Raw genomic sequence first — 12,847 nt, 5'->3', positions numbered from 1 at the left:
ACGAAGAGACCTTCTCCATTTAAATTAATAACTTTTACTGGACTATTGTTATGATTAGAGGTTTTATCTTATGTGAGTCTACGTCATTTTAAAAAATATATTTATGTAAAGTACTATTCATTTTTTTAAATCTTAAATTACAGAGTGCACCTTTAACCAATAGCCAAATAATGATTTATTCATTGTTTTAGCAAACTCACATTCTGGTTTGGCTGCATTCTAGTATGAAATATTCACTTAATTTGTTAAATATCTTATTTTGCTCTGAAAACACCACATTAAGGAAGCAAAATGGGTTGTGGATACTGTTTCATGTTGACTTGTTGAGGATAAAGCCAATTAGCGTGATATCTTCATTCTGACCCACAGATGGCATGAAATGTACAATAGAGAGAAGTGTGAGTTTTCTCAAATTCTCTCATTGGTCAGGCACTACGACCTTTGACCTGTACTGATGACCTCACAGGCAGGACAATCAGCGCAGTGCAAATGCAACATTGTGACAAATAGTCACAACAACATACATACACGCACACACACCAACACTCACATTTTCACAGCGGTAATGATAATATACAATATTGGGATGACTTTAAACTGGAATGAGGGTGTGTGGCACTTTCCACCAATGAGAGTATGTACTCAACAGGCTCCATAGACACACACACACGCACGCACGTACGCACACAAACACACACGCACACATGCACACAGGCCTGCTGCATCAAAGCCGTTTTCTCTCATTGACACACATAGCAAATGTAGGCGATGCAGTTTTTTTCTTTTGTTCTCTTTTTTGCTTAAAAAGCCATGCAGAAGGAAAATGTAGTTTTGACAGCAGCCAGTGCTACATTTAAACATGTGCTGCTATGACATCATATCACAACCAGGATTCACGATGCGAGTGTTAGATGTACAGAAGATGAAACATACCCATACCATATCTAGTCTATGCCTCTCCATCTCCTGAGAGAGAGAGTTGGCAGAGTATTATGAGACAGAAAAAAATCACAGCGTCATTTAAAAAGAAAAGGAAAAAACAAACAAAAATCAAAACTTCAGCCTGTAACCCCAAAGAGATAGACCCCACTCCCAAAAAGCATGGAAATTAACCAAGAGTAACAGCAGAAAGTTAAAGACAGAACCACATGAGACTCGCCACTTCTTACATTGGGCATAGGCTGAACAAATCTATTTTAGGACAATTTTAAACCCATAATGCACTGCATTTTAGATGGTGACTGTGAACTCTAAGATAAACATTGCTCTTTCCCTCCCTTTCTCCTGCATTTTGTAGCAAAAATCAGTACTACTTTATAAATGACCATTATGAGACCTATTATTTATAAGAGTTGTGACTGACCTGGTGCTTGAGAATAACAGCCTGTTGGCGTCTCATCTCCTTCTCCTACAAACACAGAACATAAAAATGATTCAAAACGGCACCAAAACACTCATTATAACAGTCTAAAAAGAAACCACCAATCAAGAGTCCTGTCTCGGCCGTCGGTCTTAACTGTGAGGCCTATAAATGCAAGAGCTTAAAGGGTTAGTTCACCCAAAAATTAAAAATATATCATTAATTACTCACCCTCATGTCGTTCGACACCTGTAAGAACTTCGTTAATCTTCGGAACACAAATGAAGATATCTTAGTTAAAAGCTGATGGCTGAGAAAGGCATCCATTGACATTTAGTACATTTACACTCACAAGACCCATAAAAGGCACTTAAAACATTGTTAAAAAGTCCATCTCACTACAGTGGCTCTACTGTAATTTTACGAAGCAATGAGAATAGTTTTTGTGTGTTATTGTCTTCCGTGTATGCCTCGGACGTGAACTCACGAAGCACCATGATGCATACGCGAGAAAATGACCCATATCCGCCGTTTGGACACATGACCCAGAAGCGAGGGACTTTGTTTTTATTTTAATTTTTTTCTAAAGCACGATCAGTGTAGAATTCAACAGCTTAGATACGGCGCGTCTTCCCTTCCTCTGCTTGTAAACAAAGTTCCTCGCTTCTGGGTCATGTGTCCGAACGGGGATCTGCCACATATTCTCGTGCATGCGTCGTGGTGCTTCTCGAATTCATGTCTGAGGCATACATGGAACATAATAACTTGGTGGATAAAGTCATTATTTAGATTTTTTTTTTTGCGCACAAAAACTATTCTCGTCACTTCGTAAAATTACTGTAGAGCCACTGTAGTGAGAAGGACTTTGTAACAACGTTTTTAGTGCCTTTTATGGGAGTGTAAATGTACTGAATGTCAATGGAGGCCTATCTGAAGCCTTTCTCAGCCATCAGCTTTCAACTAAAATATCTTCATTTGTGTTCCGAAGATGAACGAAGTTCATGAAGTTAAGTTCATGAAGTTCTTACGGGTGTCGTACAACATGAGGGTGAGTAATTAATGATATATTTTTCATTTTTGGGTGAACTAACCCTTTAAGAAAATATAAATTTTTCTTTAATTTTTTAGAAATTTTTTTTAGAATTTTTTTAACTTTTCTTTAATTGCTTGATTGATGCTATTTTCTTTGCCCTGTTGGCTAGTAAAGAGTTAGTAAGTTTGGGTTAGTACATTGTTTGCCTTTTTTAATAATCAAAAGATTGTCAGAAGCAAGTCACATTTATCATTTAGGGGGAGGGGGCTGTCTTAGTCTAGAGACCACTTCATTGAACACATTTTTTTATATTCTGATAGTATTTAGATGGTAACAGGTAAAGTCATGCGAGATACATGTGATATTTAACCCTAAACTCAGTAGCAGCAAATGAAAAAAAGTTCTTCTCAGAATGAGCTTTACCATCTACACAATCGTACAATGCCCTAAAAATAAGATGACTCATCAACTCTGGTTTCATTTCCCCTGAAGAGAATGACTAGGGCCTAGTGGTATGATGGCATATAATGTACAATGCAATAGTATTTATTATGAATAATACTACCTTTAAGTTTTTGTCCATATATTTTCAAATTAAAAAAAAAAAAAATTCAAATCAGTGTTACAATAAAAACACATTTAAAGGGTTAGTTCATCCAAAAATTAAATTGATGTCATTAATGACTTGTTTTGAGCATATTGAGTCATGAATCAGTGTATTGATTGATTCGGATCGCTTGTCAAACTGCCAAACAGCTGAAATCACGTGACATTGGCGATCCGAATCATGAATCAATATAATAATTTATGACCGTTTACATCTTGATTTGAGGTCTGAAAACAAACGCGGAAGAGAAGACAATGCTGAATAAAGTTGTCGTTTTTGCTTTTTTGGGACCAAAATGTATTTTCGATGCTTCAAGAGATTCTAATGAACTAACTGATGTCGCATATGGACTACTTTGATGATGTTTTTATTCCCTTTCTGGACATGGACTGTATAGTGTGCATACACTTAGATACACTCTCGAACTAAATATAAAATATCTTAAACTATGTTCTGAAGATGAATGGAGGTCTTATGGGTGTGGAACGACATTAGGGTGAGTCATTAATGACATACATTTCATTTTTGGGTTAACTAACCCTTAAATGCAAAGTTGACTATCAAAATATAGGTAGTTTCAAATATTTTCATGGATCCCCAAATATTATCCATTTCATTTCCTAAAATGTAAAGAGAGTTATATATAAAAATTTGATTTAAAACGAATTAGTAATTTGTGAGAAAAATATTAAGTGATGTTGTAAATAAAACAAATAACGGTTTCTAAAAATAAATAATTTTCTTTTATATTGTAATTTTACTACAGAAAAGTTTTTTTTTATAATTTTTTCAAAATTTATTATACATTTTTGAAAAAAATAATATTTTTGTGGAAACCGTGATAGTTTTTTTTCAGGATTCTTTGATGAATAGAAAGTTCAAACAGTATTTATTTGAAATACATTTTTGTAACAATGTAAAAGTCTCTACACTGTCACATTTGATTACATTTTAAGAATGATTCAATTAATTTAATGTCTACTTGCTGAATAAAATTAATTGCTTTTAAAAAAACGTAGTGCATATAAACCATTTTTATATAGAATTTCAGACAAAATAACTATCGTGGCATACAGTTATTGTGAGATTTAAAATGTACAGTATGATCAAAGTGTTATATGGTGTAAATAACTGTATGTGTGTATATGATACAACGCTACACAAAACTTCATTTAAACAAGGGAGGCTATTTAAAGCAGGTTGTGTATTCCAGTGAGCGCCCCATGAGTACAAGACATAAAAAGATGCACTGTGCATTTTTCATTTTATACAACAGCAAAAATCCAGATGTCAAGCTAATTTCCCCCCACAGGCCGGCAGACATCAGTCAAACAGAGGCTCTGTGCCTTTGTTGTGGCCGAGGAATGTTAATGGTTTGCCGGGGTAGGTGAGAACGAGGAAAGTTTTCTGGGTTGGGGGGTGGGGGTTTCCACGACGATGATTCATAGTGCGCAGAGTAGGTGTGTAGCATCTCTTCTCACTCACAAACTGACCTTTATTCGCTTTTCCGCCTCCAACATTTTGGCATTGGCAGCCTCCTCTCTCTTTTTCCGCTTTGCCTGCCAATGCAAAACAGGTCTGGGTCAGACCAGTGCTGCTGCGCTGAGTATAAACCTAAATTAAACATGCTAAACCAACATCTGTTTTATTTATAACTTATACTAACACTTTGATTGATGTGTCTGCGAGAGGAAAAGCGAGAGCTTGCATCCAAACATTCTCACACACACACACACACACGCTCAGGAAAGCTCTTCCGTCTTGCCATTATTGCGCTTACTCTAGCTACAGATCACCGCGTCAGTGATTGAGAATGTTTTCTCCTTAAATCTGTGTCAGAATCAACCTTCAGATCTTCAAAACTATTCAATATTCCTCGGGCTCTGACAACGGCAATATAATAAGAAAGCAAAGGCGAATTAGCCGAAAATTTAAATACGTAATTACAAACAGCAAGAAATCCTGTTCAGAATGGCTTGCCAAGCGTGTCAGCTTCAATTTGATTTTGCCCAGCTAAAACACTTTTGAAGCCTCTATAATTGGGTGAGTAAAGTAAACAGTGTCTTCCTCCTGCTACTTATGCAAGAACTGCCATTGTCTGATGGAAAAAAAAAAATCTTTTATGTCTAATTTACCTCTGGTTTGAAACACAGGAGGCAGCAAATTTAATATTCAAAAACTGTCCACCAAAACCAATTTAGCATTAGTCCTGACGAAAATTATGCAGAATTCACAGCCCCAAAATGCTGGTGAGTGATTCTTCTGTGGTCTGGGTTCCATGTTAAACAGGAACTGAAGGGGGTGGTGTGTATTTTAAGGATGTTAAGCCTATTTCAACTCTTTTAATTTATTATTTTTTCCCGCAGTCACTCCGTACCTCGAGAATCTGCTGTGCGCGGAGTTCCTTCTCCATACGGATTTGCTGAATACGCTTTATCTTTTCCTGGTAGGAGAGGAGGAGGAGGAAGTCTGTTAATTGAAAGTGCTGCTGTGCATTTAAAAAAGTCGACTGGCAGACAAGCTGCAGCCGTAGAAGCAGTTTCTGTTCTCAATGAACGCTTATAATCTCGTGTGACCTTACCCTAAGACTGACTGAAAAACTCACCTGCTGTTTGAGAATCTTCAGCTGTTCCTTTTTCTTCCTCCTCTCCTCTGCAGCCATAATGGCTAAACAAGAGATACAGAATGAGATCTCAACGAGATGTTTTTGAACATCATTGTGAGCAATAGAGTGGTATTCATAAGCGTGGAATACCTTGCTGTTTGCGGGCCTCCTTGGCCGCCCGTGCGAGTGCCTGTTTCTCTAGTTTCCTCATGAGCTTCATCTGAGCTGCCTGCCGGGCGATTTCTATGATGAGAACGGACAAATCCCTTACATCAATATCAACATTTGCATTACTGTCTATAAATAAGGGTGTATAAGTCAATACGGAAGTCAAACTTTACCCTGAGCCTCGAGCTTGCGCAACAGTTTGGCCTCAGAGGGGGTTGGGAATTCGCTCTCCCCCAGATTTGGGGGACGGCCCTTTCGACGCCGACTGCCCGAAACCTCACTGCCGCCCCTCGGCGGCCGCTCAGTGTTGGGCGGACGACCACGTCGACCCTCCATGGCCAAGATACGGGGGATGACCTCTTCCTCTTTCAGAAGAGCCCACTGCAGACCCTGCGGGGAACCAGGAGACGGAGGAGGGTCAGACTTATGAAGATGACAGTAGAAACGCAGAAAGTTTCCCAATTTAGTGCCACATCACTAATGATCATGTGACTCACTAAACACTATAATAATTAATTGGCAATATTCTAATATTAAAAGCCAATTTTAGCAAATGAATTAAAAGCATGAAGCATTCACATTAAAATTTTAGTCAATAAACTGTCCCAGCATTAGCTCCTCTGTATCTTTAATCTAAAGAATCTCTTTCAACACACATGACAGACAAAACATGAAGTAACACCCTGTGGAAACAACGAGCGCTGATTATTGCACAGACTCCCTATAGTTTAAAAGGGGAAATTCAGGCTATCGGGGTTCAATCAAATTCCCTGCCCTGTTCAAGATGAAAGAGAGATACAGGGAGAGTGAAAGAATACGAGAGAGAGAGAGAGACAGAGAGGGAAAAAAGAATATAAAGAACAAAAAAAGAAAAAAGAAAAAAGAGGAGATGAAAGGCATTCACCTGGGGTCCTTCTCTGGCTTCATAGAAGTCACCAACCCTTATTTTTGCACTGAAGCTAAAATTATCACGTGTGATGTCAGTTATTCCGTATCTGGACAGATACTACAGAAGAGAGAATAATAGTGATTTTGTCAGACAGAGCCATTAGCACTATAATGGTACCAAACTGAAAGCAGCCTACCACACTTGCCATAACAGTGCATAGCTGGCTAAAGTGACCAGATCATCCAAGTAAACTGCTGGATCTTACACCAGTAACTGCTAATGGTGCACTGGGAGAGGAAAGGGGTTTAACAGGAGGGGAGTGAGGCTTCCTGGGTGTTTGGGGGGGGGGGGGGGGATAAAGGCGAGGGGCAGCAGGGAAGACTGGTTACCTTTACGACATCTGGGTACTGTCGCATTCGCTTGCCGCACGGGGCGTAATACGCGACGTCTCCTTGCAGCCGACCGCCCACTGTTTTCATCCTGGTCTCTCTTTGCCAGCTAGAACAATAACATACACATTGACGAAAAACACTTATGTTTATCATTGTGCACAAAAAAAGGCTTATTTCTATGGTATATTATTCTTTATGCTAATTTTATAATACCATAGATTTTTGGACATGTACATTAATGAATTAATTTATCATTATATTAACAGCAAATCAGCAGTAACTGGATTTCACGGAGCTTTTATTATGCCGCAGACGACCGCTTCCACTTCTACGCGTTCGCTCGGCGGTTACTATGAGACACTTGTTGCACACTGCAGAAAGCTAAATCGATATAAGTCATGGTAAAACATTGTACTCACGGTAAATCAAGAAAACAAGATTTAAATAAGACTAACTGTGATGAGCTATATAACAATGATTCGTTTTCTATTGATGAATGTATCCAAACAGTTGCTCACCGGTCTGATAAAACACATTATATATTAAAGCGTCTTTGATGATTTCATGGTTTCTACAAAATAAAATTGAGGGTAACGCGGGTAAGATGTCACTGATATTTGACCCACAGTCCTTGTCCTGGTTAAAATAGCTTATTTCTATGGATTTAAACATTCTTGGCCACATTTGGGATAATGAGAACAATAACATTGTTCTAGTGGTTTTGGGATATTTTAATCTAAATATCTTACATATTGTGCCTTTACCAAAATACATAAGATATTTAAGATTAATACAATTCAAAAATATACCCAGGTGATACCTTTTTAAATACATCCGCTAAACATATCTCTGAGTAAAAAACATTTTTTACATTAAAAACCCAGTCAAAGGAGTTTGACAAGGAAGGCATGATGGTATGTAAATCTTGAATGATCTTAACGACACCTAGTAAAGATAACTTGATCAAGATTTCAAAATACAAAAAAAATAAAATAAATGTATACTATAATTGATTTTTTATATAACTTATGTATGTGGCATTCACATATACCTTGGTAGTACCATGACATGTAAATAAAAAATATGATGATGAATATGAATATAATAGTCAGTCAAAGTATCAAAGTGCATGGTATTATACCATAATTGTGCAATAATGCCGCCACAGTGCTTGTTTGAATGGGTTTGTAATAAAAGAGAAAAGTATTCTGATCTGAGAAGAGTATTTACTCATCTGCAGTTGTAATGTGATGTTTATATGTGACTGTGTCCTCTGTTGCTTTAGAAGCACAGAATGCAGATCTGCAGTTAGCAGGTGTTGAGTCATGCTGCCACCAGCATGTCATATTTAAACGTACCCCATTTCCAGCGGAATCCGTAAATCATCTTCATTCATCACTCGCTTTCTCTTCGCAGAGCCTGAGACAAGACAACAGCCAGCCATACATGCGCACACACACGCACACGCACACACACACACACACACACACACACACACACACACACACACACACACACACACACACACACATTTTAAGCAAACCGTTTCATCATCTCTTACAAATTACTATTCACATAATGAGCAAACAACATCAAATAAAACCTCTATTTTTATTTGTTCTGCTTTTGATGGTGCCTGCATACATAAAACCTGCTTCCACAAGGCAAGGGGTTGCAATGCGGTTGCTAAGGCGTCCTGGATGGTTTTGACTAGAGGTTCACCAGTATTGAAATTCTGGCCAAAGCGATAAGGTTTTTATATTTTAATGTCTTGGCAGACAAACAAGAAATGTACACTATTCAAATTATATTAAAAATATTATATTTTATTAATATTTATATTAATAAAAAATTAAATAAAACAAACACAAAATAAGCTTAATGTAAATCTAAGCATCATAACATTTTAATATACAGTATGAATAATGTATATTCATTTTGATATGCTAAAGATTACACGTCACATATTACATTTAAATACAAAATAAAAGTAAAAATAAATTGAATGTATTAAATAAGACAATTGAGCATGAACAATAAAATGTACAATATTGACTGATATTTTACACACTACCATTTAAAAGTTTGAGTTAGACCCCCCCCCCCCCCCCCCCAAAAAAAGTTATACTTTCAGAAAGCATGCATTATGTTGATCAAAAGTGATAGTGAAGACATTTATAATGATATTTCTATTTCAAATAAATGTTGTTCTTTTGAACGTTCTAATTCATCAAAGAATCCTGAAAAAATAGCATATGAGGATTTCTGAAGGATTGTGAGACACTGAAGTCTGGAGAGATGATGCTGAAAATCCAACTTTGCCACCACAGGAATCAATTATATTGTAAAATATATTACTACAAAACATCTTGTTTTAATTATTGTAATATTATTTCACAATATTACAGTTGCTCAAGTATATCTAGTCTTGGTGAGCAGAAAAACTTCTTTTGAACATTTAAAAAAAAAAATCTCACCCCCCTCTTTCGAACGGTAGAGTATACAAAATCAACGATTTAAGGGTATGATTCATGTCCGTAGCACAAATGATGCAAGAAGAGCTACACACTCAAGTATAATGCTTAGGGATAGATAGGATGTTGTTCAAAATATGAGTAATAGTGACACTAACAAAAACCACAGGAACAAACTAACAAAACCATATCGCTCAAATCTCTGCAAAGTCTGCAAACATAACGGGCGTTAAGTGAATCTCTCAGTGGCTGAAATGATACTCCAAAAACAAATCATCACAGTAACTGTTCTCAGCTTATTACAGATTCCTCACGCTTTTCAACGGACACAATTTAGCTTCATTAGAAAAAAGCGTTTCATTCCATCACGGTGAGGGATGCTGAACGGCATCCAAGAGCAGATGTACTTCTGTGCCATGTTTGCTGGATTTGAGAGTGTTTTGTTCAACAAATGTCTCTGTTAGCTTCAGAAGGAAAAACAGATTAAGTCAGCCAAACAGAGTTGGTTGATGTGCTTCAGCTAACAGGTTAAGGCAAACACGGGCACCGGGGTTAACCCAGACACCACACAAAGAGCTCTTGTTACCAGCTACATTTACCTAACCCTAAACCTGACCCTGTATAAACCAAACGCACACAATTAATGGAAACAGTTTAAAATTAATCCTGCTTTGTTTTTGTTTTTTTCCTGGAATACATGCCAGATACAATGGCTAGGTCCAAGGACACACACACACCCAAATAGACGGGAGCAAAGGGAGCCGAGTGATGCCAGACGCCACCATTTATCTTTCTAAAAATAGACACTCCGTCATCTGAGTGTGACAGCCCCGCACACAGACAAATACACAAACAAAAGGGCATGCACAAACACACAACATATATTCAACCCCATGCACACTTTTGATACTGACAGAGCTCCAAAGGGAGGTGTCAAGCATATCCAGTTTTAGTTTAGTTTTAGTAATGACGTTGCCTGTGGTTACCTGGAGAGGTGCCAACAGAGTACGACGAGGAGGGAGAGCTGTGATAGGTCAAGGCACCGGAGCTGCTCACAATGGTGGGCGTGGCCACACTGGAGGGCTTAATGACTTGGAGGTTTAGTGGCAGACAGTCAGACAGGCCGTGATTGGTGGAGGAGTTAAGATGGGAAAACCCCTTGCTGAGTTTCTGAGGAGTCTTCTCTCCATCTGTGTCCATCTCCATGACTCCATCCTTGCGCTTCTTTTTACCACTTTCTGAACCGTTCATCTCGCTATCGGAATTACTGTCCGACTCTGAGAATTAGAAGGTGAGAGGAGAGGACATGAGACCGTGTTGATGGAATTGATCATTATTACATGTCTTGTGTCACTCTGCTTGCATCAATGGGCCAAATTAAAGGCAACTTGAAATAGTACTCCAAATGTAACTTCCATAATCTGATGCGTTATCCAGCATTAATTAATGTATAGCATATTTTATTGGATTATGATTAAAGTAAATTAATGTCAAGTCAAATAAAATTCCCTGATTGATAGTGATTGAACGGAAAAAAATTGGTGTAGGATTTACAACTCAGAAATTGCTAGCAAATTTCACAAATAACTAAAAAGAAAAAGCAAGTAACACAATAAAATGGTATTTCCTTGTTTTACTATTGAACTATTTACTATGATACTTGATACTCTATGAGTTTGGAGTGAGTAAATAATGAAAGAATGTTAATTCCTGGGAGAACCATTTCTTAAATTAACTCGCAAAACCACTATTCTAGGAATCTCACCTGAAAGACTGTCATCTGAGTCCTCTTCATCATCATCCTCTTCATCCTCCACATCATCATCCTCGTCATCTTCATCTTCAGCAGAGTCATCTGAGTCTTTGCTGCTGGGCAGCTCCTGCTCGGCTCCGCTGTGTTGAAACAGGTCCACCAGAGACTGCACTAGGTGGTTCTGGGATAGACCCCTCCAGGCCTCTAATGCTTTGGGAGTCTTGCTCTTTCGTGGCTCACGGGTGCGGTTAGGGGTGGGAGAGGCAGAAGCAGGGCTCTTACGGCCTCCCGTGCTGAGGTTGACGGGTACGTCTGAACGTGGTTTGGTGGTAAGTGCCAACGGCACATCTTGGGTGCTCTGGATGACTCCGTTGGGCTGGCCCAGACCCAGAAGGCCATGAGAGAAAGGCAGACTGGAGGAGGACACGCCTTGCGCTGCGGGGGGCTTGGTCCGACCTGACGCTTCAGAGCTGAGCTTAACAGGGAGCACAGAGGAGGAGGATAATGATGAAGATGAGGAAGAGGATGTGGGCACCCCTGCCCTCTTGTTTATCTTATATGGGTTCTGCTGTTTCTTTAACTGGAGAGGAAACGTCTGGTCCTGGGACAGGAAAGACTGCAAAAGAAAAAACAAAGAGAACAATGATAGAAAAGTCTATATCACATTCAGTCTCATGTACTAAAAAAATTACACAAGTTTCAAAGCTATATCAACAGAAAACTGTAAAAGTGTAAAATTAGGAAACAATTTTTATTTTACATTGTCATTGTTACATATGTAGTCATTACATGTAGTTATATATATATATATATATATATATATATATATATATATATATATATATATATATATATACATATATATAGATATATATATACAGACATACATACTGTATACAGTATATCAGACCAGTAATCATTCCAATCATTCCAGTTCTATGAGAATAGTAAAATTCACACCACAGCTATAATGATAACTACACAGAGGAAAAACCTTGTAAAGTAAACCTTGAGCGTTTTCAGATATTGGTGTGGAGGCTAATATAGTTATCATTATTCAGAAGTTATCTTTATAGTTATCATTTTTAGTGCGAAAGGGCCTTAAGTCATATATATCAATTTATAAATAAACATTTCATATGGGAGACTGTGATTTTTGGATATATCTGGTGGTATAGTTTTACATTAAAATGATGTATAAAACTCACTTTTTTACTTTATTTGTTTATATCATTTTATATTCATATCTATTTCTTGAAATCAATATTGCAGAAAGTTCTGCTGTGAGGCAATACTGTTTTCAAAACAAAATGGAACAAAACAGAATTTCCTTGAACGAAGCACATCTTCAGAGAAAGTGAGATATGTATACTGAGAGAAAAGATGAGAGGAGGAACAAACAACAAATTGACTGATAAACAAAGAGAGTGAGAGTGAGAGAGGGGAAAAACAGCAGAGGGAGAGGTGGGGATGTGGTAATTGCGCTGGTTGTCATGTGGCTTAAGTGCTGGTGGAGGAAGAGTGTGAGTGAGCATAATGCTGCTCTGACTCACTGAAACAGAGAAC

The 12,847-nt window shown here is 37.9% G+C and overlaps 1 protein-coding gene across 16 annotated transcripts in view; it reads right to left on the bottom strand.

Moving 5' to 3' along the window:
• The window catches only part of baz2ba (bromodomain adjacent to zinc finger domain, 2Ba), a 111,144-nt gene that overhangs the window by 18,887 nt on the left and 79,410 nt on the right, over positions 1 to 12,847 (bottom strand). For 5 of the 16 annotated variants that reach the window (XM_067459185.1, XM_067459194.1, XM_067459187.1 and 2 more), the window contains exons 9-20: positions 11,294 to 11,897; positions 10,515 to 10,805; positions 8,413 to 8,473; positions 7,052 to 7,160; positions 6,678 to 6,779; positions 5,947 to 6,163; positions 5,756 to 5,848; positions 5,606 to 5,667; positions 5,378 to 5,443; positions 4,494 to 4,559; positions 1,364 to 1,408; positions 934 to 966 (exon numbers count right to left, since the gene is read on the bottom strand). In XM_067459185.1, the coding sequence (XP_067315286.1) occupies positions 934 to 966; positions 1,364 to 1,408; positions 4,494 to 4,559; positions 5,378 to 5,443; positions 5,606 to 5,667; positions 5,756 to 5,848; positions 5,947 to 6,163; positions 6,678 to 6,779; positions 7,052 to 7,160; positions 8,413 to 8,473; positions 10,515 to 10,805; positions 11,294 to 11,897 (1,749 nt within the window). The remainder of the gene's footprint in view (positions 1 to 933; positions 967 to 1,363; positions 1,409 to 4,493; positions 4,560 to 5,377; positions 5,444 to 5,605; positions 5,668 to 5,755; positions 5,849 to 5,946; positions 6,164 to 6,677; positions 6,780 to 7,051; positions 7,161 to 8,412; positions 8,474 to 10,514; positions 10,806 to 11,293; positions 11,898 to 12,847) is intronic. The other 11 variants (XM_067459201.1, XM_067459188.1, XM_067459191.1 and 8 more) reach the window with 5 other exon arrangements.

The sequence above is a fragment of the Pseudorasbora parva genome, chromosome 12 (genome assembly GCF_024679245.1).
Source record: "Pseudorasbora parva isolate DD20220531a chromosome 12, ASM2467924v1, whole genome shotgun sequence".
Classification (NCBI taxonomy): domain Eukaryota; kingdom Metazoa; phylum Chordata; class Actinopteri; order Cypriniformes; family Gobionidae; genus Pseudorasbora; species Pseudorasbora parva.
Note: the sequence above shows the minus strand (reverse complement) of the source record. Positions and strands in the feature narration are given on the sequence as shown.